Below are 27,384 nucleotides of genomic sequence, written 5' to 3' on the forward strand. Positions count from 1 at the left end.
ATGCTAAACTATATTCCCCTGCGGTGGCCTGCAGTGACTGGGAAACCTACCGCCACTCCCACCCATTCGGACCTCAGGCCCATTCTACAAATGCCTTCTAAATCAGTAGTTCTATAGGTATTTAGCAGACGCTCTTAATCCAGAGCGATTTACAGGACAACACAAGGTAATACATCAAATGCATAGAAATAGTCATCTGGGATCATTGGTAAACCAAATACCTATCACCAGTGTAACAGTAGAACCCCCCCCATCTGTACATTGAAACTATACACACTATAGGATGCCATGTCGACAATTACCTGGCATAAGTTCTCAAACTTTTTTGTGCCAAGGACCCCCAAAAAGATAATTATTTGGCCGCGGATTTGAAAACGTCTTGTGCCAGCAGGGACCCCCCAGATAACCCCCATGATTATTACCTCTGTGCCAGCAGGGACCCCCAGATAACCCCCATGATTATTATCTCTGTGCCAGCAGGGACCCCCAGATATCCCCCATGATTATTATCTCTGTGCCAGCAGGGACCCCCAGATATCCACCATGATTATTATCTCTGTGCCAGCAGGGACCCCCAGATATCCCCCATTATTATTACTGCAAAGACGTTGGAAGTGTTGGAACCCCACTGCACCGTTTTGTTCGGCATGTTAGACCAGTGGTCTTCAACCAGGGTTGGTAACCAAATGGACCCTTATAGATCTTTATCTCTTGAGAGTGTAAAATTAAACCAAATGTACCCGTACAGGTCAATTTGGTTTCATTTTACACTCTCAAGAGTTCAATTATTGTTAAACATTGAATTCTGGACACATTCTTATCCAACGACAACAAAATATTTTGGGTCCGAGAAGCTAAATCTCATCAAATGGTGGTCCGTGGCTCAAATGCAGAATAAATAATGGGCCTTCATAATTATGAAAAGGGTTGAAAACCACTCTGTTAGACAGCCGTTTTTGGTGGATACAAATCACACAATAATTTGGCGAAGCCGAGCTATTGGACAGACATCTTACGTGCGTAGGTTGCTCCAGCTTGAAAAATGTCACCCTTGCGGACTCATGACACCCACATATATACATACACCATTGCCTACAGTCAAAATTCCTGTTAACAATTGTTTCACTTTAATAAGCTGGTAACGTTAAACAAACAGCAGATTTCTCTTTCTCTCTCTCTCTCTCTCTCTCTCTCTCTCTCTCTCTCTCTCTCTCTCTCTCTCTCTCTCTCTCTCTCTCTCTCCCCCCTCCCCATCAAAAGCATCAGCTTCTGCTGCAGTTCAAGCTGTGTGCGATTCATATCAACCTCGATATCAAACCACTGGTAATTCCGGTATGTGCAGCAACGTTTCAATTGATGTTGTCCATTAATCTCAACCACAGACCACGGGTGCCTTAAAAATATATATTGACAGGGACATAGCGCTGAGGAGAAAACGGGGACCGCATGTAATTCAGACAGGGCATTAGTCCGACATGCATCCGCATGTCGGACTAGCGTCTGCTCCCGTGCTTGCGGTTATGGTTAGGTTAGGAGATGAGGTGGGTTATCATTTGTCGGACCAATGACTGTGCGTGTGCGTGTGCGTGTGTGTGCTTGTGTGTGTGCGTAGGCTTGGCCTCCGTTGCTGGAATGTGTGAGCCGGAGAGAAGTTGCAGCATCAATGAAGACATCGGCCTCGGTTCTGCTTTCACCATCGCACACGAGATCGGCCACAAGTGAGTGTTGTTGCTCCAACATCTTCTGACACCAATGGTTCCCAAAAAGTATTTGCCATTGCCCAAAAAAAATAAAAACAAATAGCCTGTGGTAGATTTGGTCTGGCACTGCTCAGTTGTAATTGGATTTCACTCCCTCCGAAGTAGTGAGGGACCTAATTTACCTTGACATGAAAACGTTTGAGCACCACTGATATAGCAACAGAAAACCTTTAAGATTTCGAAGACATTTTGTAGAATTGGTCACGGTTGATTAAGAATATAAAAATCACACCTGTGTGATCTGAACGGTGCCGGCTGCTCAACAACACTGCCGACTGGCTGCAGTTACTACTTACACAAGCAGAGCGTGCAGGTACTGTAATCGGCTGGGTACAGTATGTCGGTGTCCAAAGGCCAATAGGTGACCACTATTCCTGATGACGTAATTAAGGTACGTTTGGTGATTGGCTGGGTATGTATGTATGTCGGGGTAAGAATGGTGGTCCCTTATTGGCTGTTGATGGTGATGTAACTAAGGTGCGTTTCAAGGTAGGTCAATAACGGGTCTAAAGGATTTAGAACAGCAGTTGTAATAGACATTAGTTCGTAGCAGTACTTGCGCGCTCAAGGCGCAAGTTGGCACCTCGACGGAGTGCATTTCTAGTTATAGTGCTCGGTGTGAATGGCCCTGCTCAACAGTGCCACTTTAGGTCACCCAGCGGTATTGTTGTTCGTACCCCAAACAGACCGACAGATAGGCATACATACAGACATACACACGCGACCAGTCATTGGAGCGGTTAAGCACTGCTCAAAAAGAAACTTGTCTTTCTTTCTTTCTTTCTTTCTTTCTTTCTTTCTTTCTTTCTTTCTTTCTTTCTTTCTTTTTTTTGCATACAAGGTTTCTATGTGTGTCCACACACACACACACACATACACACACATACCTCTGGCTCTCTCGTCCTGAATATAAAGCAAAAATAATGATGATGTATTAGTCTACGTATCCCCCTCTGGTGGGGTTCAGCGAGATGGCCATTTCCTTTATTATGTCTTATGTCTGCTTCTGTTACGGGCCCTGTTGTAAAAATAGTCTCTGCTTGGAGAGAGAGAGAGAGAGGACGTTATATAAAAAAAAATACTCGCTGCTTCTGCAGCGGGGGTTTCAACCGGTTGCCTGATTTATTTCCAGAGTAGGCTAAAATGTCATAAACGCCGGGACTTAGAAAAACAGGTTCGGAGGCATGCGCGATGTGGCCCGGCTCCGCGTTTGTTATATACATTATATCTGATTTGTGCTTTCGCGGACAGCATATAGGAAAAGGGGAAAAACTTGGACTTCCTTTGCTGTAATGTGAGCTTTTAACTTTTAATATTATACTCAGACTCAGAAAAGAAAGAAAGAAAATGAATTGTTACACTGATTAATTATTGGGCTTTGGTGAACACTTGGTGAAAACCTTCTAGGCTTAGTAAACTGAACCTTGGACTTGGACTTTTTGGTCTACACCAAATTTCGTAGCCAAAAATAGCTGATCTACAAGCTCACAACGCGTTGTCGGTGACCTTCTGAATGTCACTGTCCGACACAGCAGTGTGACGAGCGGTGACGCGTTACAAAAACATTTGAGCCATCCTCAAAGTCTTTCACCGTCTCTCGATGACGCAGACAATCATAATGTTTTTGTTTCAGCATTTTTCCACTTCCCCATCTCCCTCTCTCCCCCCCCCCCCCCTCTCTCTCTCTCTCTCTCTCTCTGTCTCTCTCTCTCTCTCCCTCTCTCCCCCTCTCTCTCTCTCTCTCTCTCTCTCTCTGTCTCTCTCTCTCTCTCTGTCTCTCTCTCTCTCTCTCTCTCTCTCTCCCTCTCTCTCTCTCTCTCTCTCTCTCTCTCTCTCTCTCTCTCTCTCTCTCCCAACGATTCCTGCCTACTTTACTGTCAAGTAGAGAGAAATGTACAGTAAACTCATTCTGGCTGTTAACATCATGGAGGCCCAAGGATGGAGATCATCGTCAAGTTCAAGTTCATGGTCAAGTGCCCAAGGCGGAGATTGATAAATAGGACAGAGATTAATGATATCAAAACCGATCGCATCGCTCCACAGCCTAGGAGCGCTTGTTGCCCAATCCTCGGTGTTGCACAACAGTGACACGTCATCGAAAATGTTCCCTGCCTGTTTAGCGGACGAAAACGAAAATCTTAAAACGTTCATAACTCGCGATCTAAATCATCCCGTGTCCAGTCGCTAGTCGCGGTCCAGTCGCTAGTCGCGATAGATTTATTCTTACCTCCCGTTGTTGTCGATCGACTCTAGAGTGGTGTGGCTATTGTTAGCTGCTACACAGACATTCACAACAACTTCCGGTGCCGCCGGTAAAAGTGGTCCGGGCACTATAAATGATGGGCACATTTTATTAATGGATTAAATAGGTCCGGGCAAGCAAGGTGTTAACACATTGAGTGCCATCTGGTGGACAAAAGTGGTGGTGATTAGGTGCCTTCAGGCTATTCCACTATGACTCGCGTCTGGTTTTGGCTTCCATCTTGAATGCTAAGGTATTAGTGTTAATGCTACAGAGATAACATAAGGCCAATATCCTTGCTCTAGAACAAGGGTTCCCAAACTGTGGTGTGCACCCCTTTGTGGTGCGCGACCGCCCTCTAGGGGGTGCGTAACATGAAAAGGGTAATGGCAGTCTTATGGTGTTATTTAACACAAACGGCAAAATCCGGTAAACCACTGTTGTAATTAAGGAGATGTATAGAGCAGCTGTGGGAGTATACAGCAGCTGCATGCAGTGACATTCTGTGATTATTTGCCATAATCATATTAAAAATGTTATCATTTTCGGCCAAATACAGCGAGACTGAGCGTTGGGGGGGTGCGTCAGCTAGGTCAGGAGGTAACAGGGGTGCACGGCCAAAAAGGTTTGGGGACCGCTGCTCAATAAAATGCCAATGTTCCCATCGAGCTCACCAGATAATCAGAAATGACCTCCGAACATCGCAGATCTGTTCAACACCACGGACAGCGCATTCGTTTCCGAGAAAAAAGCTTGCAAAGGTGCTGCCTAAAACAGAAGCTAACGGCTATTGAGAAACAAAAGCAATTCAGGCGGGGCCCTGGCAACCGTGCATAGCAACCGGAGCGGTTTCAAAAATCAGACCCATCTGAAGTGAGTGGTACTGTACTGTACTGTACTGTACTGTACTGTACTGTACTGTACTGTACTGTACTGTACTGTACTGTACTGTACTGTACTGTACAGGCCCTCCTCCCTGGCCTGTGTGTGTCTGTGTGTTAGGCTGTGCAACATTGACAGTTGGTGGTGAACAAACGCTATAACGCTATTTTCGTGCACGCACACATTCAGGGACAGACCCAGGGACCCAGGGTCCAGGGACACAGCCACACACATATAGCTGTCTATAGGAGTGGTTGCACCACTCAAAAATGAAACACAGCGAGGCAATGTTATAGTGATATCAAACGCCTTTAAGAAGAGCCTGCTCGTCATCTGTACCCAGCGTCATCCATTTATAGGACAGTTATACTGTCATACGGATCCGACGTGTTAAAGGACGACGTCACCCATTTTCAACCTACCTTCATATATAATTGGTCATCACTCTCCGGTCCTAACTACAGTTGGGTGCCACCGATATTGTCCCTTATCATTTGACCCATTTAGACCTGACCTCAAAACTTTAAAAAATCCTTCTAAATCAGTTTTCTGAAATAAATATTTTCACGATTTTTCAAAAATAGCAGACCTACAAGCTCGTATCGCGCCACTCGGTGGCGCGCTATGAGCTTGTAGATCTGCTATTTTTCAATAGCTAAATTATAACAATGTTTAAAACACCAAAAGGGGTTCCCGCCCAAAATGGGTTAACTGTCCTTTTGCGCAGATCACGCAAACCTCAGCAAAAAGAAAAGGACAATATCGATGGCCTCCAACTGTACAACTCTCATTATGAAATTATTTTTTGTCTATTGTTTGACTATTGTTCTTGCGTTAATAAATGATCGGTCGTTAGACCTTTAGGACGGTGTTACAGGGCACAATGATGTTTGATGGTTATTGGGCCCTGTATTGCCCGTCCGGACGAAGGCCTGATTACACAAACGTCGATTTAATAAAGAGCAACATTTTTGTTTGCGACAGTGTGCGGATCCTTTTCTTAGTTTTCCAAAGATACCATTTTAATCATTTCAAGGACCGCCGTAACTCTGAGAGTGTACAAATAGAACCAAATGAACCCGTAAGGTTGTATTTGCACACCCGTACAGGGCCATTTGGAACCCACTCAAGGACACTTTGAGACCCACTGGTGTAGCGAGTGTTTCCAGTGAGCCAACATGCTCAATAGCAGCATCCTGACTCTGTTTGACCAGAATGGAACAGAGCCTTCATTAGTATCATCGGTAACACCTGTGAAGGAGGTAGGGAAGGGGTCCAGAAGTAGGAAGAGTTAATATTCTGTGTGCATAGAGCCAATATGAAGATGAAAATGGGTGAAGTGAAGTCATCCTTTAAGTATTTCTGTGTGTTGTTTAACTTTACCCATGTCATTTACGCATCACGTAGCCCGAGCAACTCGTCCATGTTGACTCATGCTGCGTTTTACTTATCGTAAAAAAAAAAGAATCGTCATAGTTTTATTCAACAAAATGATGGTTGCGAACCAATGTCTATATAAGTGTGATGATTTGTCCAACAATAAGACGTAGAACCCTCTTCTCTCTCCTCCCCCCAGAGCCTGTTCCAACCTGCAGGTTTATTGATTGACAGGCGGGGGGATGGGGGTGTTGGGGGGGGGGGGGGGATGGGTCTTCCAGAGTGCTGATTAGAACTTTGTCGTTCCTGTTGAGCTCCAGACAAGAGCTTTGCCCTCTGACCCTGGCTGCCTCTCACACAGCTGTTTCACGCAGACTGACTGGCCGCGACACACGGCGAGGGGACACATCCTCGCACTCTGGAACACTTACAACAGAGCTTCTCAAACTTTTCCGTAGCCTTTCTGTAAGTCTCTCTGGGTTAAGAAGAGCGTCTGATAAATTGGCTAAGTTGTAAATAGACCAATGTGAGATCTCTCAGGTCCTCTGACAAAGGCCTTCTGATCATATACCCGCCACCAGACTCAAACTCAGCGTGACCTTCCGGGCCTTTGCAGTGGTCTCTCCTACACTATGGAACGCTCCGCCTTTGGGCTGTAAAGAATGCTGATTCAGTTGATGGTTTTAAGAGCTATTTGTTTCGTAAGCATTCTGTCTCATGAAGTTTTTACCTCACACACACTTATTTCTTCATGCGTTATTGCTCTTATATGCCTTGTTTTAACTTGACTGTTTGTGTTGTGGTTCATTGCATGTGTTTCGTCCGACATACAGTACTAACAGTCCGACAGGCATTAGTCAGACACCCTACCCAAAACCCAAACCCTAAACCTAACCTCACAGGAAGCCACAGGTTAGTTTTAACCTGCGACAGGTTAGTTTTAACCTGCCACTCATGTCGGGAGCCACGGGTTAGTTTTAACCTGCCACGGGTGAGTTTTAACCTGCCACTCATGTCGGGAGCCACGGGTGAGTTTTAACCTGCCACTCATGTCGGGAGCCACGGGTGAGTTTTAACCTGCCACTCATGTCGGGAGCCACGGGTTAGTTTTACCCTGGCCACGGGTGAGTTTTAACCTGCCACTCATGTCGGGAGCCACGGGTGAGTTTTAACCTGCCACTCATGTCGGGAGCCACGGGTGAGTTTTAACCTGCCACTCATGTCGGGAGCCACGGGTTAGTTTTACCCTGGCCACGGGTGAGTTTTAACCTGCCACTCATGTCGGGAGCCACGGGTGAGTTTTAACCTGCCACTCATGTCGGGAGCCACGGGTGAGTTTTAACCTGCCACTCATGTCGGGAGCCACGGGTGAGTTTTAACCTGCCACTCATGTCGGGAGCCACGGGTGAGTTTTAACCGCCCACTGGTTAGTTGTAACCGGCCACGCATGTCGGGAGCAACAGTGTTGTTGTGGGACTGTTAGTATCTCTAACCCAGGGGTTCTCAACCCGTGGGTCGCGACCCCTCGGGGGGTCGCCAAATTATTTTAGGGGGTCCCCAAATTATTAAAAAAGAAAAAAAAGTTTTATTTTTACATTTTATTTTCACGAATTTTCAAAAATAGCAGACCTACAAGCTCGTAGCGCGCCACTCGGTGGCGCGCTATGAGCTTGTAGATCTGCTATTTTTGAATAGCTAAATTATAACAATGCTTAAAACACCAAAAGGGGTTCCCGCCCAAAATGGTTTAAGGTTATTGTAGCAGTCAATTTATATTGGGGGGCGGGGCGGGGGTCCCGAGACATTGCCAAAGCATTTCCGGGGGTCTCCGGCCAAAAACGTTGAGAACCCCTGCTCTAACCAACGTATGCAGTATAACTAAAATGTACTGTACTTACTTGCTTACTGAATCAGCATTTATTTCCTACCGTTTCGTTTCCTCTCAGCTTCGGGATGAACCACGACGGCATCGGGAACTCCTGCGGCACCAAAGGCCACGAGACGGCCAAGCTGATGGCGGCTCACATTACGGCCAACACCAACCCCTTCTCCTGGTCCGCCTGCAGCAAAGACTACATCACCAGCTTCCTGGAGTAAGTACAAGAGTTCATGGTGTGTGTGTGTGTGTGTGTGCGTGTGCGTGTGGGTGTGGGTGTGGGTGTGCGTGTGCGCGCGGAGCAGGCAGCAGTAGTCAGGGGGGGGGGGGGGGGGGGGGGATTGAGGGGAAGAACCCACTGGTGAGATACATAGACAGACAGGAGAAAAGGTTTCTCAGTGTTGTGGCATTAATATTTACATCAGAGGATTCACCCCCCCAGCCCCCCCCTCCCCCCACAAAAGGAGAAGCGTTCAGGCTCTCTGCCACTTTCCCAGGAACGATGAGTCTCTCAAAAGAACAATGCAGGCTCTGTGGAAAACGTGGTGGAACGTGCCCAAAGGTTCCAGGATGAACTGTCCTCTTCAAAAAAAACGGTTCCGACATTCACACTTCTGAAAAGGACACGGGGGTTGTTGTTGACAACGGTGCCCCGAGAGAACTTTGAAGCTCTCCTCGACCGCCACTCGCCTCAAGTGGGAATTCCATAAACAATTCACGGGAAATCTGTCAGCACTCAACGTTCCGCATCCCTGGAGAGGATCAAGTCCTCCCCGCGGGGCGCTAGCCGACAGCGTCCCCTGGAGAACTATTCAGAAACAGGGGGACGGTGTTTTGGCATTAAAACAAGTCTCCATTAGTTCAGTATTAGTACCAGTATATGGAGACTTGGGGAATGTGTCTACTAGTAGCGGTATAGTAGGTGAATGTGTCTGCCCTGTTGGAAAGGCTGTACACAGCCAATTATACTGCCTGATTCACAGTTTGGATTAAAGGGTTCCCAAACCCTTCACTTATTAGGCTACACACTCCTAACATTACATTAGGCAGCGCTCTGAAAAAAATTACACTTAAAGGGATATTTCACTTTCAAAAAACCTGTTGGTTATTTTATCGTCTACTCAGGCTTATGTGAACACCACAGATAGTTGATTGATTCAGTATTTAGATATTTGATATTCATTTTTGCCCCCTTCCTATACAAACCCATTGTAGGTTCAAACTCCATTTTAACCATGATAGATTCATCGAAAACACCCATCCTTTTTATGGTGACTGATACTGCCCTCCTAATGTGTGAGGGGACCGTGTTTATTCATTTACTGTTTTCATTTATTTTTGTCTCCACCAGGCCGAAGGCATGGGGAGAGAGTATGTTTTGCACTCCGTCCGTGTGTGTGTGTGTGCGTGTGTGCGTCCGTCCTTCCTTCCGTCCTTCCTTCCGTCCGTCTGTTACCAGCTAATCTCCGGCACCGTTGGCCCGATCCATGCCAAACTTTGCACACACACTCTCTGGATGCCAACGACCAACCTCTGCCCCAAATATTCCTCAACGGCCTGTTATAGCGCCACCATGAGGCCGATTTAGGCAAAACACATTTCTGTAGATTACTCGTACACATTTTATCCATACATCACACAATTCGGTATACACTATCTCCATAGTCATGTGATCAACACGGATCTGCACCATTTCCCATCTTCCTTCCTGATTGGCTAAGATTCGCTTCCAAAGCTCACATGATTGGTCCGTTTCGAACAAAATGCCACAAATCACAAACACAGTGTGCAATTTCCGTGAAATTATACACGCACATTTCCACTAGGCTGAGGACGACATGACACAATTTATTTTCCAAACCAGCCTCATGGTGGCGCTATAACAGGGCAATTCCTGTTTTTACCTATAACTGCATCGATCTGTGTACAACTTTGTATGCGCACTCCCTAGAGGCCATGGAAAAACATTTTCCCTGCATCCCTCCACATCTGCCGGTTATAGCGCCACCATGAGGCCGATTTCTGCAAAACACATTGTTTATATTAGTCGCACAGATTTCATCCAAATCTCATACAAATCGGTATACATGATCTCTGTAGTCATGTGATCAAGACGAGTCTGTTTGATTTCTCAGATTCTACACTGATTGCCTTCCAAAGTCTTCAGGAGTGGCCCGTTTTGTACAAAATGCTGCACATGTCCTGCTCATCCAGAATTCTATCCTCAGAGATGCTATGAGTGATCTGGCTCTGCATTTCCTCAACAAAATGAAGAAAATTGTTGCAAAAAACGTTTATATATATCACTCCTAAACATTTTGCCAAACATCACACACACTCCTATCCTCCTGGTGGAGACATGTGCCCGGAAGGGCACTTTTTCTAGTTAATAATGTTTTTGTGTCCTCCGTGCCTCCTTCTGCTCCTTATTCTTTTCCAAAAAAAGTATTTAAAATAAATAGCTAAAATGACTATCAAATATCTAAATACTGAATCGAGCACTGGATCAAAACTGCCCGGGGTGTTCACATGAGCCTGAGTAGACGAAAAGTTTTTTTTAAGTGAAATATATCCTTTAATGACATCACGTTCTACTGAAAGAAAGTGTTGACACTCAACACGTTTCAGTTGAAATGTAGGTAATTTGCCGGTTGACATTTTTTCTAATGACACATTTTTCCTCCTCCGCTGAAGCATATAAATTAGGCTTATACAAAGACAGACAAATACTGTAAGACCTCTTATTTTACTCTTGAAGAACAGTTGAACCCACCCCGTATTATAGTCTTTCTGTTGAGTTATGTTTTTTGGCATCGTCGTCACTGCTTGCGTTTTTGCTTTTATGTTTTTCATTACAGCGAGGTTGATTCAGTTGTGTCTGTCTGTAAACTCTACTTACTGTAGCGTTCTCACCCTCCCTCAGATGCTTGGATATGTCACAGGCTTTATCTCCCATCCCCCCCCCTGGCAAGTAAACAAGTTTGGCTGTGGCTTTGGCCTGGCTTGCATGCTGGTGTAATATGTGACGCTTTGTTTGGTTGTTTTTTGAAGAATGGTTTATGGATACACACACATACTAGCACCAGTGCATGGAGTTTATTTGTACAAGTTTTGCATACTACATTGTCATTTAATGGTTAATGTGGTTAAACGCTAACGTGACATGGATGCGTTCCAGGTCTCAATGGATTAACTAAAGTTTTCAAATAAATGTAGTAGAGTAAAAGTACAATGTTTGCCTCTGAGATGTAGTGGAGTAAAAGTACTGGAAATTGGAAATAATCAAGTAAAGTACAAATACCTCCAAATTGTACTTAAGTACAGTACTTAAGTAAATGTACTTGGTTACTTTATTATATCTTTCTTATAGTTCACTGTCGTTCCCCTGTCATCACAGGGCGTTCATGTGTCGTTTAAGGACAAGAAGCCTTTGTTGTGACTCGCGAGCGCCAAAGAATAGCTTTTATAATTAAAGGAGCATTCAGTGATTTGGGTGATTTGGAAAACCACCCGGTCCGCCCCGGTAACAAAATGTGCACATGCACGCTCTACAGTGGGGGGAAGTGCAACAGGCCAACAGCATGTGCACCAAGGCCCGCCCCCACTCGATCATGATTGGAGGAAGGCCCCTCTCATCCTGATTGGATGAAGGCTTTGCCACCCGCCACCAAAACTGAAACTAGGGTTTTTTGACCTCAGGGGCTCACTGGGGACAGGGAGGAACTCCTTATATGGTCAGCACACTCTATAGTAGGGAGAATTATCCAGAAAAAAAGAAAAAATAAGTGATATTTGAATTAAGTCAAATCACTGAATATACCTTTAAACTTTAAACTTGTTACACTGACGGTGTACCAATGAAATCCAAGTGCCATTTGGTTACATTTGTGCACTCATTCATTAACACAGAGGATTTGACCGTGCATGATGGAGTGTGTCTGCTGTATTTAGAGAAAACGCTGATGAGTTTCCATGTGGATCAATGCATCATGGCAGTGGTTTTCAACCCTTTTCATATCAAGGCCCATTATTTATTTGGTATTTGAGCCATGGACCACCATTTGATGAGATTTAGCCTCAATATTGTGTTACTGTTGGATAAGGATTTGTCCACAATTCCATGCTGTATTGATGTGGTACCATAGGAGAGATAACAGGCAAACGTTAACAAAATAACGATTATTTTACATTCTCTAATTGTGTAGACTTCATGTAAATTAAGTAATGCAGATGTTTAACAATAATGTAACTCTTGAGAGTGTGAAATGAACGTCTTGAGGAGAGGAGAGAGAGCTCTCTATGGACCCGTTATAAAATGCACTGCAGTACTTGTTTTTGTCTGAATATGCATACGCATAATATCCATACATGGTATATACAGTACATATTACTACTCAAAGTACAGTATTTGAGTAAATGTACTTTGTTACTTTCCACCACTGTGCCTGACGAGAACCTTGTTGTGTGTGTGTGTGTGTGTGTGTGTGTGTGTGTGTGTGTGTGTGTGTGTGTGTGTGTGTGTGTGTGTGTGTGTGTGTGTGTGTGTGTGTGTGTGTGTGTGTGTGTGTGTGTGTGTGTGTGTGTGTGTGTGTGTGTGTGTGTGTGTGTGTGTCTCTCTCTCACAGTTCCTCTCCTTTCCTCTCTATCTTCCATTCTGGGACCAGGTGTCTGTCTGTCTGTCTGTCTGTCTGTCTGTCTGTCTGTCTGTCTGTCTGTCTGTCTGTCTGTCTGTCTGTCTGTCTGTCTGTCTGTCTGTCTGTCTGTCTGTCTGTCTGTCTGTCTGTCTGTCTGTCAATCATCAATCAAAGTCTAGCTGAGTTTATGTTGTCACGGAGCCCATTTTTCCTTTCGAGGGACTGGCGGAGGCATTTCATTCCACCGCACGTTGCTGCTGCTGCCACAGAAAAGAACACAGTGTTATAGTAAATACTTTTAGTAATGTTTTGTCTCAAAAAGAATCCTCTGACTCAAGCTTATGGAGAGAGACAGAGAACCACAGCGCTTTCAGAGAGAGACGCATGTCTTCTTTTCTTTTTTTTCTTTTTAACTCTCGCGCTCGATTATTGAGTTCTATATATAGACCAGACCCCGAGACGATTTATAGCCTCGGTCGAGCTAGGTCCGTAGTACCCAAAGGAGAATACCGCTGAATTTGAGCTTTGAAATATGTTATTCCTATGGCTTAGGACAGTATTGTAAACATGTTATTCCTATGGCTTAGGACAGTATTGTAAATATGTTATTCCTATGGCTTAGGACAGTATTGTAAACATGTTATTCCTATGGCTTAGGACAGTATTGTAAATATGTTATTCCTATGGCTTAGGACAGTATTGTAAATATGTTATTCCTATGGCTTAGGACAGTATTGTAAACATGTTATTCCTATGGCTTAGGACAGTATTGTAAACATGTTATTCCTATGGCGTAGGACAGTATTGTAAATATGTTATTCCTATGGCTTAGGACAGTATTGTAAACATGTTATTCCTATGGCTTAGGACAGTATTGTAAACATGTTATTCCTATGGCGTAGGACAGTATTGTAAACATGTTATTCCTATGGCTTAGGACAGTATTGTAAACATGTTATTCCTATGGCTTAGGACAGTATTGTAAACATGTTATTCCTATGGCTTAGGACAGTATTGTAAACATGTTATTCCTATGGCTTAGGACAGTATTGTAAACATGTTATTCCTATGGCTTAGGACAGTATTGTAAACATCAATATGTTATTCCTATGGCTTAGGACAGTATTGTAAACATGTTATTCCTATGGCGTAGGACAGTATTGTAAACATGTTATTCCTATGGCTTAGGACAGTATTGTAAACATGTTATTCCTATGGCTTAGGACAGTATTGTAAACATGTTATTCCTATGGCTTAGGACAGTATTGTAAACATGTTATTCCTATGGCTTAGGACAGTATTGTAAACATATAAATATGTTATTCCTATGGCTTAGGACAGTATTGTAAACATCCACTGCTGTGGCCAATAGCCAGAGAAAAGAACAGAAACCTCTTATCTACATATTCTAACTTTTTGAGGGTTTCTTTCTTCGTAAATGAACCCTTTGATCATACTGCTACAGCGTCACACAAAAACAGCAAAATTAGCAAGCTTGCAGATATGCTACTTTTGCTGTTTTTGAATATGAATCCTGAAAAGTAACCATTTTGGACATAATGAGGTTTCCCACCCGACAGATACGAATTGGAGTTTGTCCCACGTTTCACCAATATGGAGATCCAACCACCAAGCTGCTCATCGGGAGCAATTCGGGGTTCAGAGTCTTGCTCAAGGACACTTCGACACAACTGTGGGGGAGCCCGCGATCGAACTAGGAACCTTGCGGTTCCCATCCGGCCGATGTATGCCGGTACAGCGGCCGGATGGGAACCGTGGTCATCTGTGAGGCTATAGCAGCATCTTCTTCACCCATGCAGGCCCCTTTTCCACAGGGGGTTGAACAGGTTCAGTTATTTTTTTCCCATCTAATATGCAGAACCCTAAAAGTTGTTTTGGAACTGTAACCAAAACATGGCCACCGGTTCCGTGAAAGCACCAAGGTTCCAGGATGGAACCAGTTCTAGAACCAAAGTTGTTTTGGTGGAAAATGGGCCTCAGAGTACAGCATCCACACAGGCCCCTTTCTCACCAAAATAACTTTGGTTCCAGAACTGGTTCTGTTCTTTAGTTTTTGTGATGGTTTATTATACATATCTGAATCAACTTTATTGTTACATCACAGTTTTTCAAGTCAATCTGCATCTTCCATCCTGAATAGTGACACGCCCACTTTGGTTCCCACTTCAGGGCAAGAAGTATTTTTAGGGTTAAGTTTTAGGGATCTGAACGGGTTGATTTGGTTTGAAATTAGGCGCGGAAAAAAATAATGGGATGGGTTCAACACCGTTGGGAACACAGATACTCCCAGTAAGCTCACTTTGAACCCAACGTAAACAAGAAAGACTCCCCGCAACAAAAGCCACTCTGTGTGTGCGTGCTTGAGTGTGTGCATGCGTGCGCACGCATGTGTACGTGATCGCGTGTGCATGTGTGCATGCACTTCTTGGCTGCCGTTTAACTTACCAGAAAACAAAATTACGGTGTTTTTTTAGTTCTTGGTTTCTTTTTTTTTGTTCTTTGTGGAGCGCATCTGACAAACAGACTAAACAGAAAGTCCTGGAGCTGGACTCATGACCTAATAGCCCTTTTTTCATTTTATTGGCTCCGTCGTGGATTCTGTATCTGAGCTGTAAACATGAGAAACATAGACGTTATTACATTTAAAGTAATAGCACTGGCTGTAGACATTGGTGGTTCTCAAAGTGGGGTGCAGGGGTCCTTGGGGATGGTGGGGGTTCCAGGGGGTCTCAGGGGTAGAGTGGCCAGTAGAGAGGCCGGATGGGAATCATGAGGTTCCCAGTTTGATCCTGGGCTCCCAGAGTTAGTGTCGAAGTGTCCTTGAGGTGTCCAGGGCTGGGTATATAGCGTTGCCCTGTGTAAGAAGGGAGGGAGGGTTGGGTATATAGGGTTTCTCTATTGTAAGAAGGGAGGGTTGGGTATATGGGGTTGCCCTGTGTAAGAAGGGAGGGAGGGTTGGGTATATAGGGTTTCTCTGTTGTAAGAAGGGAGGGTTGGGTATATGGGGTTGCTCTATGTAAGAAGGGAGGGAGGGTTGGGTATATAGGGTTGCCCTGTGTAAGAAGGGAGGGTTGGGTATATAGGGTTGCCCTGTGTAAGAAGGGAGGGTTGGGTATATGGGGTTGCTCTATGTAAGAAGGGAGGGAGGGTTGGGTATATAGGGTTGCCCTGTGTAAGAAGGGAGGGAGGGTTGGTTATATAGGGTTGCCCTGTGTAAGAAGGGAGGGAGGGTTGGGTATATAGGGTTGCCCTGTGTAAGAAGGGATGGTTGGGTATATGGGGTTGCTCTGTGTAAGAAGGGAGGGAGTGTTGGGTATATAGGGTTGCCCTGTGTAAGAAGGGAGGGAGGGTTGGGTATATAGGGTTGCCCTGTGTAAGAAGGGAGGGAGGGTTGGGTATATTGGGTTGCTCTGTGTAAGAAGGGAGGGAGGGTTGGGTATATGGGGTTGCTCTTTGTAAGAAGGGAGGGAGGGTTGGGTATATAGTGTTGCCCTGTGTAAGAAGGGAGGGTTGGGTATATGGGGTTGCTCTGTGTAAGAAGGGAGGGAGGGTTGGGTATATTGGGTTGCTCTGTGTAAGAAGGGAGGGAGGGTTGGGTATATGGGGTTGCTCTTTGTAAGAAGGGAGGGAGGGTTGGGTATATGGGGTTGCCCTGTGTAAGAAGGGAGGGTTGGGTATATGGGGTTGCTCTGTGTAAGAAGGGAGGGAGGGTTGGGTATATGGGGTTGCTCTGTGTAAGAAGGGAGGGAGGGTTGGGTATATATAGGGTTGCTCTGTGTAAGAAGGGAGGGAGGGTTGGGTATATAGTGTTGCCCTGTGTAAGAAGGGAGGGTTGGGTATATGGGGTTGCTCTGTGTAAGAAGGGAGGGAGGGTTGGGTATATAGGGTTGCTCTGTGTAAGAAGGGAGGGAGGGTTGGGTATATGGGGTTGCTCTGTGTAAGAAGGGAGGGAGGGTTGGGTATATGGGGTTGCTCTGTGTAAGAAGGGAGGGAGGGTTGGGTATATGGGGTTGCTCTGTGTAAGAAGGGAGGGTTGGGTATATGGGGTTGCTCTGTGTAAGAAGGGAGGGAGGGTTGGGTATATTGGGTTGCTCTGTGTAAGAAAGGAGGGTTGCTCTGTGTAAGAAGGGAGGGTTGGGTATATGGGGTTGTTCTGTGTAAGAAGGGAGGGAGGGTTGGGTATATGGGGTTGCTCTGTGTAAGAAGGGAGGGAGGGTTGGGTATATGGGGTTGCTCTGTGTAAGAAAGGAGGGTATAGGGTTGCTCTGTGTAAGAAGGGAGGGAGGGTTGGGTATATGGGGTTGCTCTGTGTAAGAAAGGAGGGTATAGGGTTGCTCTGTGTAAGAAACAATCCTAGTGTCAGGTTTGTTTTTCTGACAGCTCAGGTCGGGGGACGTGTCTGGACAATGAACCAGTGAAACGAGACTTCCTGTACCCCACAGTGGCCCCGGGGCAGGTGTACGACGCAGACGAGCAGTGCCGCTTCCAGTACGGAGCCTCCTCCCGCCAGTGCAAATACGGGGTAAGAAACCAGCATCCACCACTCTCTTCCTTCCTTACTTACTTACTTACAATGCTGAATTTGTAAATGGCTAGAATTTCGCGCGCCTGCGGCGCATTCGCGTCTAATGCCACGCGGTCCGTGTTGTCTCTCCGTGAATATCGTGTGTCTGAGTGTGAGACAAACCGTACATTGTGAACGAAGGCAAACAGTGATGTATGTTTGAACACTGACCATGTTGTTTCTGTGTTGTTCCATGTTTCTGTTTTTTTGCCGTGAATAAGAGAGAGAGAGAGAGAGAGAGAGAGAGAGGTGAAGTAGAGCAGACAGCGATGTGTGGCCAACTGGCCACTGACTGTGTTGTTTCGTGTTGTTGTTGTTGTTTTCTATCTGTGAATGTTGTGTGTCCGCTGTCCGTGTATGTTCTCGGGCCATCGCATCACGGAAAGGGAAACCACGGAGCTGGGTTGAGAACGCAGGGGTAGGGTCGGTGACGTAACACTTCTGCACGTGCGTCGTATTCGGTCTGTGACACCCACGCCCACCCATGATGACTTGTCTTAGTTCTACTGGATCTCTTCTCCACTAGTCCCTCCCTGACATGTTTGTCTTTTTGTAACATGTTTGTTGACAAAACTGTCAACAGTATTTAGTTTTAGTCATCGCAGCTTAGTTTTTATTACGTTTTCGTCAGTTAAAAAAGGTAGTCGACGAACATTTTTCTACGAAGTCAACAGACTCAACACTGATCCACACTGTGGATCAGCTCTATGGACATGATATCCACACTGTGTGTGTGTGTGTGTGTGTGTGTGTGTGTGTGTGTGTGTGTGTGTGTGTGTGTGTGTGTGTGTGTGTGTGTGTGTGTGTGTGTGTGTGTGTGTGTGTGTGTGGTGTGCACTATGGACATGATATCCACACTGTGTGTGTGTGTCTGTGTGTGTGTGTGTGTGTGTGTGTGTGTGTGTGTGTGTGTGTGGTGTGCACTATGGACATGATATCCACACTGTGTGTGTGAGCGCCATGTACATGATGTCGGGGGACATACGTTAGTCCGCCGTACCAATAGTCCGACATATATGGCCGGCTAAGGCTTCCGTGTGCGGTTAGGGTTTGGGGTAGTGTGTCGGACTGTTGCGTGTAGGACTGTTGGGACGTCGGACCAAAGATGTGCACCCCATGATATCCAGAGAGATCCTCAGCTCAAAAGTCAAAAGGCATTCTCTGTGGACACGGCCCCGTGTGCACGAATATGAATGTTGCCGTGACAGTTTCTACTTTGTTCTTTGTCGTGCGTTTGTTTTGTTCGTTTGGGCACAACATGTTGACCCAGAAGAACATGCTTAGGAAATGTCATTCTGCAGCACCTGGGAATGATAAGTCTGTGTCATTGACCCACATTGAGGTGACCCGTGTGACCTGATAGTTTCGAGGAAGTGTCAGGCTTGAATAATGAAGCCATGTGATGCTATGGAATGGATGGATGACTGCATACAGTAGTGGTTCCCAACATGTTTGAAGCATACACGCACACACGCACGCACGCGCACACACACGCACATGTACACTCATAATCCCATTCTCTCCAGATATGCGTCAGGACTAAGTGACTGCAAAACAACAGCTTCTTTCCTAGAACTGTGACAGCATTGACAGACTCTCATTCTCGCACGCACGCACGCACGCACGCACGCACGCACGCACGCACGCACGCACGCACGCACGCTCGCACGCACGCACGCTCGCACGCACGCACGCTCGCACGCACGCACGCACGCACACACACACACACAGAGTATGTAGTGAACGGATGCCTTCCCGTGGTCTCCCATACTGTATGTATTATGGATGTTTTATTTGACGACAGACGGATTTACAGATTATGGCATAATGTTGCTATATCTGCATGTCTTTGTCGATGCTGCTATTTGTTTTTTAAGTGGATGCACTAAACAAAATGTGGTTACATGTCCCACACAGTGACAATAAACACCTTATCTTATCTGTGGTCCGGGGCCCTCTGATGGTCCGTGAGGACATTGCAAGTGGGTCCCCATTGGCAAAGCACTAACGTAACATTAATATAAAAGGAATGAACGTGAACATGTTTGGAGAGTCCTAGACCAGGGGTGTTATTACGACCATATGACCTTAAGTTGGGTACTGGCTCCAAAGGAGTAACATATGTGTTGCTATCACAAAGATCACAAACCAGGGTAAACAGAAAAGTTACATTTATTGAGAAAAATAGCTCATAGTAGCTAGGAGATAGGGCAAGTGTATTATGTCGTCAGGGTGGCCAAGACCAAAATAACAAACAAAACCCCAGCCCTACCTAGAAAAAGAAAAACAATACTGAACTACACAAAAAAAAACACAATCTAGGCTTCCTGACTAAACAGAAACAATGGGCCAAAACTGGGCAACAAAAGAAAATGGCAGCACACCCTTACCAGATACAGCTTCCCTTCTATGACAGAATGCACACAGGAAAATGGTTTGGGATACTGTGATAGGTTTGAGTACAACGATCACTAGGTTGGTCTGTTCTTTAAACACCTAGTAAATAAAGAAACCTTTGGCACTGAGCAGGTAAGGCACACAGCCTACAGACACTACACTAGCTACAGACTGGATTCAGCAGCACATGGTGACGGATGGCAAGAGACTGACGAGGAGCTTCTCCCAGGCTGGTGGCTGGCTGATTGAAAATGAGGCCCAGTTGTCTCCAGACACCAAGCCACTCCTCCAATCTCCACTCCACCCTCCAATCACCATAAAACACTGACAGTGGATTAAACACAAACCACAACAACACTAAGGCCACATAGGGCTATACAGGTGTTTCACGGTTCCACGGTTGTATTTATTTGATTGTAATATTGCACGGCCATTGTGTGATCTGTTAGAACAGCCTCGGTTCAATCGGGGCCAATCCCGTCATTTTCAAATGATCGGAATCGGATCGCGAGGGGAAAAAAAACGTGATCGGGACATCCCTAGTATCAATATTATATCCATATCATGATATTAGACTGGATATTGTCTGTGATTTGTACTATTGTGATATGGCATTAAATGATCTGGATCGGGAAAAATTGGTATCGACAGGTACTCAAAATATCGGGAGCAAATGAACGTGACATCCCTAATATCTATATAATATATTTAGCCTTAGTTTCAGTCATCATATTATTTCTTTTTATTTCGTTTTTTTTTTCGTGTTCTTCAGTGAAAAAAAGGTGGTCCTAGTTTAAGTTGACGAAATCAACACTGGCCCCCTAGCGATGTTGACAGCGAGTGCACCACCTGGCCCACTGACCCACATGGAGTTGACCTGCCGAGAACCCGTTGTATTTCAACATGCGTGACTTTCCAGGAAAATAAAGGCTGCGTTGAACTGTGACCTGATGATGTTTTTCAGGACAAACATCAGTGGGGAAGACTTTGTAGAAGTGTCAGGATTGAAGAATGAAGCCTTCATGTGCTTCATGTGAACGGACGGAGGGCTCCCTGTGTAGATGGATGTCACACCCCTGAGGGAGGGAGGGAGGGAGGGAGCATACTGCATGCCTGTGGGTCGCGACCCCTCGGGGGGTCGCCAAATTATTTTAGGGGGTCCCCAAATTATTTTCAAAAAATATATATATATATTTTCACGATTTTTCAAAAATAGCAGACCTACAAGCTCGTAGCGCGCCACTCGGTGGCGCGCTATGAGCTTGTAGATCTGCTATTTTTCAATAGCTAAATTATAACAATGCTTAAAACACCAAAAGGGGTTCCCGCCCAAAATGGTTTAAGGTTATTGTAGCAGTCAATTTATATTGGGGGTCGGGAGGGGGCGGGGGTCCCGAGACATTGCCAAAGCATTTCCGGGGGTCCCCGGCCAAAAACGTTGAGAACCCCTGCCCTACAAAGCCAGGGTGCAGTAACTACATTTTTGGTCGAAAATTTAGTTATAACAAAAAATGAACTCCTTGGTGTCTGTTTTATCTTGTGACAAAGTTTCTGACATACCTAGAGCGACAACACACCGTGGGGTCGTCCACCCCACCTATATTCGCTTGCAGAGTCTCTATTTGAGCGAGGTTTCGCGGCCCCAAAACACTTTCATTGGTTGAGATCTATACCCTACTATTTATTGGTTATATTTGATTGGTTCAGGCTACGTCGCAATGCAATGGCAACGCTCCATATCAGTTTTTGTGTGATATCGCCAGTCGGAAAGCTCCCAAATGCATGTCAATTTTAGTGGTCATTTACATTTACATGAAAATGTTTGAGGGAACATTTCTGTGTGTATAGCAGGGGTTCTCAACGTTTTTGGCCGGGGACCCCCGGAAATGCTTTGGCAATGTCTCGGGACCCCCGCCCCGCCCCCTCCCGACCCCCAATATAAATTGACTGCTACAATAACCTTAAACCATTTTGGGCGGGAACCCCTTTTGGTGTTTTAAGCATTGTTATAATTTAGCTATTTAAAAATAGCAGATCTACAAGCTCATAGCGCGCCACCGAGTGGCGCGCTACGAGCTTGTAGGTCTGCTATTTTTGAAAAATCGTGAAAATAAAATTTAAAAAAATATATTTTTTTTTTCTTTTTTTTTGAAAATAATTTGGGGACCCACGGGTTGAGAACCCCTGGGCTAGAAGCTTGAAGATTTACAGCCCAGGGATGCGATGGGATTCGGAGGGAGGTGGGGTCGGGTATCAGAGAGACGATTGGTCGGGGGTGGTGTGGGGGGGGGCCAGGAGAGGGGCGGGGGTGGTGTGGGGGGGCCAGGAGAGCCCTTTGTGGACAGGTTCTCACGTAGGATAGATGGGGCCAAAGAGGTTGCAATGGAGGGGGGGGGGGGGTGATAGTTAGAACAGGACACACGGAAGCAGATGAGGAGGGTCTTGGACAACAGGAACGAACAAAAGCTCAGCTGATCTAAAGCAGTGGGTTCTCAAACCTTTTCATGTCAAAGACTGCACAGAATTGATGTGCATTTGGCAGTGGACGGACGGACATGTACCCCATCTTGAAATGGTTTTGTGGCTAGGAGAACCCAGAAGAGACTGTAATGTTTTTTTATACCATTACCATTATACCATTACCATTATACCATTACTAAAATAGTAGTAACTGAGTAACTGAAAGGCAGTATTCTCGCGGGCAGTATTCTCGCGATACTACCCGCTCAGAAACTGAGACGCACCCAGCTGCAGCATGTCAGAAGCTCTTATTGTGGTCTTTCGAGACGTCAATATAATTATATCGGTTGCAAATCAGAAAACAAGGTATCCGAAATACCATTATATCGTCATGTCTTCTTTCAATTGACTGCATCGATTCTTTTTTACAAAGGTCACAGTCATTGCTCATGCCTTGTCTACTCGGCTCCCATAGATTCCAGTGCATTCCTTCAACTTCCGGTCCAGGGCTTTGTAACTATTCGGCTCCCCATAGCCGCCCAGAGCCGCCATTGCACTGGCCCCATGAAGTGAACAGAGATGACGCAACTCTCTTGTCTAAATAGCTCTGGCACATGCATCACTTTTCCACCGGGATTTTTTTGAAACAAACACTTTGCAGAAAGGATATTTCAAGCTTTCCGTACAGCTGCAATGTTGGTGAGTTTAACGTTGTTTAATTCAATCAGGTGGGACTTTTCTGTTTGGATGTATGGGCTGTTAAGGCCAGAAAGTGTTTTTCGCCACTCAGTAGGCGTTCCCGTGTAACTTCTCGGTACGATGATGTCACACGCTTAAGCTGCGGATACTGCTTAAAATGCTGGTTTGACTGTAGCTGCACTTTATTTAAGTATTAATTGAATTTTGATTTATTCCTAAAACCTTTCAAGGACACCCTGAGAGTGTACAAATGGATCCATTCCTGGTCCATTTGGTTCCATTTGTACACTCATAGGGCCCTATTATGCGTGTCTTAAGTACCAGGTCTTATGACTTAACTTAAGACCTGGAGGCGTGGTCAATGCTTTTTGGCCACTCAGAATAGCCAAATGGCATTGATCACGCCTCCAGGTCTTAAGTTAAGTAATAAGACCTGGTACTTAAGACATGCATAATAGGGCCCCTAGAGTTACAGACCTGCAAAGGCTCATTCATACTCCAGTTTTAGGTGATAAGCAACTCACCGTGGTGTAGTTTTCTAAAGTTAGAAAACTACAACATTACCTCATTCACCACAGTGAGTAGCAACTCACCACTCACCCTGACACATTTCTCAGTTTTTACTGACCGACATCTCCCCTTTCACTCTGGGCTATCACCCCCATTCACTGATTATTCACTGATCATCTCCCCTTTCACTCTGGGCTATCACCCCCATTCACTGATTATTCACTGATTATTCACTGATTATTTGCGGTCTAGAAGTTGGGTGTGCGGCCCAAGGGGCCAGTGAGGCTATTCAACGTTGAAGCTCTGGGCCCTAGTGGTAGGAGGAGGGACTACAGGCGGACCCGTGGATTCATGACCGGGAAACCCCGTGCAGCTGGGCTTTAACATTGAGCGCTCGGTTGCACTTCCGCATTTGACCACCAAAATTTGGTGGTCAAATGCGGAAGTAGACGTTCTGAGACGGTACTTCCGGCAGTCTTCCGGGTGCTTCAAAACGCCACTGAGCAACTTCCACTGACATGAATAGCTGGGGGGGCGGAGCTTCACGCCAGTTCAGTCTCTATCCTTTTATATACTCTATGGTGCGGCCCCATTGGTTTTGCAGGCACGGGGGTTGCGCATCTGAACCAGAGGGAGGCGGGGTCAATGCATAACATACTCTAGCATACAGATTGTATACGTTATATTGTAGTAACATACTCTACCATACAGATTGTATAAGTTATATTGTAGTAACATACTCTAGCATACAGATTGTATACGTTATATTGTAGTAACATACTCTAGCATACAGATTGTATACGTTATATTGTAGTAACATACTCTAGCATACAGATTGTATAAGTTATATTGTAGTAACATACTCTAGAATACAGATTGTATAAGTTATATTGTAGTAACATACTCTAGCATACAGATTGTATACGATATATTGTAGTAACATACTCTAGCATACAGATTGTATAAGTTATATTGTAGTAACATACTCTAGCATACAGATTGTATAAGTTATATTGTAGTAACATACTCTAGCATACAGATTGTATAAATTATATTGTAGTAACATACTCTACCATACAGATTGTATAAGTTATATTGTAGTAACATACTCTAGCATACAGTTTGTATAAGTTATATTGTAGTAACATACTCTAGCATACAGATTGTATAAATTATATTGTAGTAACATACTCTAGCATACAGATTGTATAAGTTATATTGTAGTAACATACTCTAGCATACAGATTGTATAAGTTATATTGTAGTAACATACTCTAGCATACAGATTGTATACGTTATATTGTAGTAACATACTCTACCATACAGATTGTATAAGTTATATTGTAGTAACATACTCTACCATACAGATTGTATACGTTATATTGTATTATTTGTCTGACAAATACACCAAGAAGTCTTTTTTTGTACCTTATATGGTGTGTGTGTGGGCTCCATCCATGGACTGAAGTCTCTTTAGCCCGGCAGCCACCTGTCGATGTGCGTACTCTACGTCCTCTCTGGTTTAGTATTAGGCCCACGATGATGACACACAGTTTATTCTGAGGTTTGCAAACATCCTGGATGTGATGTTGGGGTCGTTCCAGACATCACATTACACAACATGGGATTACGTCACGGCAGGGATGAACCCAGGCCGAGAGGAAGAAGTCGTGGGGCTAATGTGCAATTAATCATGTATAACAACATGTGAACTTACTGTAGCATCGTTGCTTCTTCCAGTCCGTTGCTTAAACTCAGTGACACCAACGCCAACATACTATACCGGAATCCGTCGCTGTCGGGATAGATACCTCCATATTTAACATTTTTGTGTGTGTTTTTTTTCGTAAATCGACAATCTCTACTTGACCAGTCTACAGCGTCACACAAAAGCACCACAAGTAGCACATCAGCATTCGATGATTCGAGCTTGTCGATCTGCTGCTATTTTTCAATCTGAATCGTGAAAAGTAACAGTTTTGGACATATGAGGTCCCCGCCTTGTAGATCGGCTATTTTTGGGCCCCCGCGGGTTATACCACCGAACGACGAAGTGTACAAACCAGAACCAGGCTTAAGAGTTACCCTCCCATTTGGACTGTTTTCCAAATCTCAGAGATATTGGGGAGGTGAAGGTATGAAAAACAAACCGCCTTTGATGGCTATATTAGTGAGGCCCTCTCTCTCAGAGAGAGAGAGAGCTGCTTCTTTTCCTCAGTGCAGCCAGGCGGGGGTCCCACTCCCAAACCTTTTCAGATCAAGACCCCAAAAGATACATGTGGTGTCTGTCTCCCCCGGGGTCCCATAAACGTACAAAAATACATTATGAATGAACCACTTAAATACTTCCTATATTTAAAAAAAATAATAAGAATGTATACATACATAGTGGAATTAGATGATCTACACATCGTGCAATTTGTCGCCAGGTGATGCGTTGTGACTTGTGAGCTTGTAGATCTGCTGTTTTCAGTGTCTCTTAATTACCGATTTTCTAAATTGTTTTCAAGTTTTCTGAAAAGCTTTCCCCCAGTTTAATATGTTGCTATACTGTATATATATAGCGACAACTTTTTTTCTCCGGTAATACTTTCGAATATTGTTTTGAAAATCGTAATAGTTTTTTCATCTTTTGAAACAATAATGTACAATACAATAGCCTACAGTATACCTACAAAAGAAAAACCAATAATATAGGAAACATGGAAATAAATAACTAAATAAATAAAAATGCGACCAACGCCCAAAAACAGCGGGGTGTTCCCCGGTCCAGCCCCAACCTTCTTTTTATTTTATTGTATTATTATTATTATTATTATTATTATTATTATTATTATTATTATTATTATTATTATTATTATTATTATTATTTATTTTATTTTATTTTATTTAAAAAAAATAGGGGGGGGGGGGGGGGGGTCGAAACCACTTGGCTTTATTGTAAAAATGTGTCAGGGTCCACATGTATGTTCATTTAGGACCAGGGTCTGCTGACCTCTGAGGGGGGGTGGGGGGGGGGGAAGAGCTTATTGAAACCAGCTGGGTGTTGGAGAAAGGGGAGCACCGTTTCCAAGCCGGGGACCACGGATGCCATGTCCTCTTACTATAAGCAACTTTGGGCTTGTTTTTTTCTATGAAGTCGCTTGTAAATTATTGGTAGTTGCAGGTTTTTTTGGGGTCTTGTTTCTAAAATGCAGTTGCGTATTTGGGCTTGCTTCCTAATGATGGTTCAAACCATGCAGCGGTTCTCAAATGAAGGACCCCCAAAGGAATATGTATTTGTCGCACAGACCCCCCCGCCCCCCCCCCCCCCCCCCCCCCCCATCTGAAAAATATTTTGTGCCAGGGACACGCCCGCCCATCTGAATATTTTGTTTCGACGAATATTCAAAATGCTTCCCTTTTTTCTATAGAATTCTTTGAAAATAGCAGATCTACGAGCTCATAACATGCTGCATGAGCTTTTAAATCTATTTTCAAATATCCGATGCGTATAGGTTTAGAATGTGCTCGTGTGGCCTATATGAGTGGTTCTCTCCCCAGGACCCAAACGAGTGAAAATAGCAAGCTCACAAAGTGTCGCATCGCGCTGCGTTGTGAGCTTGTAAATTGGCTATTTTCACTACTGTTTTCTAATGAAATTTAGTCGATTTTTCTTTTATTATCTTTGTGAAATTACTGGGGGGAAAAATGAGTAAATTTGTTGTTGCTTTTTTTGGGAATGTTTATTGAAAATGTTTTGAAGAAATAATAATAAATAATGTGGGAAACAAAGAATAAAGGGACTCGACCCACTGTTTGGAAACCAGTGACCTATCTAGTCGCTTTTCATAGACTCTGGCTCGCTTGTTTCTCTCTGGCGACCTGGCAACGCCGCCGGGGAGAGAGGAGAGTGGCGGTTGTTCTGCTGTATTTGATCTGGATAGGCTCTGCGGAGTCTGGCGGAGTCCGTGGCATATTTA

The 27,384-nt window shown here is 44.7% G+C and overlaps 1 protein-coding gene across 1 annotated transcript in view; it reads left to right on the forward strand.

Annotated features, from left to right (window-relative positions):
• Nucleotides 1-1,612: 1,612 nt before the first annotated feature.
• LOC306918424 (A disintegrin and metalloproteinase with thrombospondin motifs 6) overlaps nucleotides 1,613-27,384 on the forward strand; it is a gene marked incomplete at both ends in the record, with an annotated part of 83,868 nt that continues 58,096 nt past the window's right edge. Inside the window, 3 exons of the mRNA XM_079531329.1 lie at nucleotides 1,613-1,718; nucleotides 8,208-8,354; nucleotides 17,173-17,314. Coding sequence (XP_079387455.1) covers nucleotides 1,613-1,718; nucleotides 8,208-8,354; nucleotides 17,173-17,314 — 395 coding nt within the window. The remainder of the gene's footprint in view (nucleotides 1,719-8,207; nucleotides 8,355-17,172; nucleotides 17,315-27,384) is intronic.

The sequence above is a fragment of the Electrona antarctica genome (assembly GCF_951216825.1).
Source record: "Electrona antarctica genome assembly, contig: scaffold_506, whole genome shotgun sequence".
Classification (NCBI taxonomy): domain Eukaryota; kingdom Metazoa; phylum Chordata; class Actinopteri; order Myctophiformes; family Myctophidae; genus Electrona; species Electrona antarctica.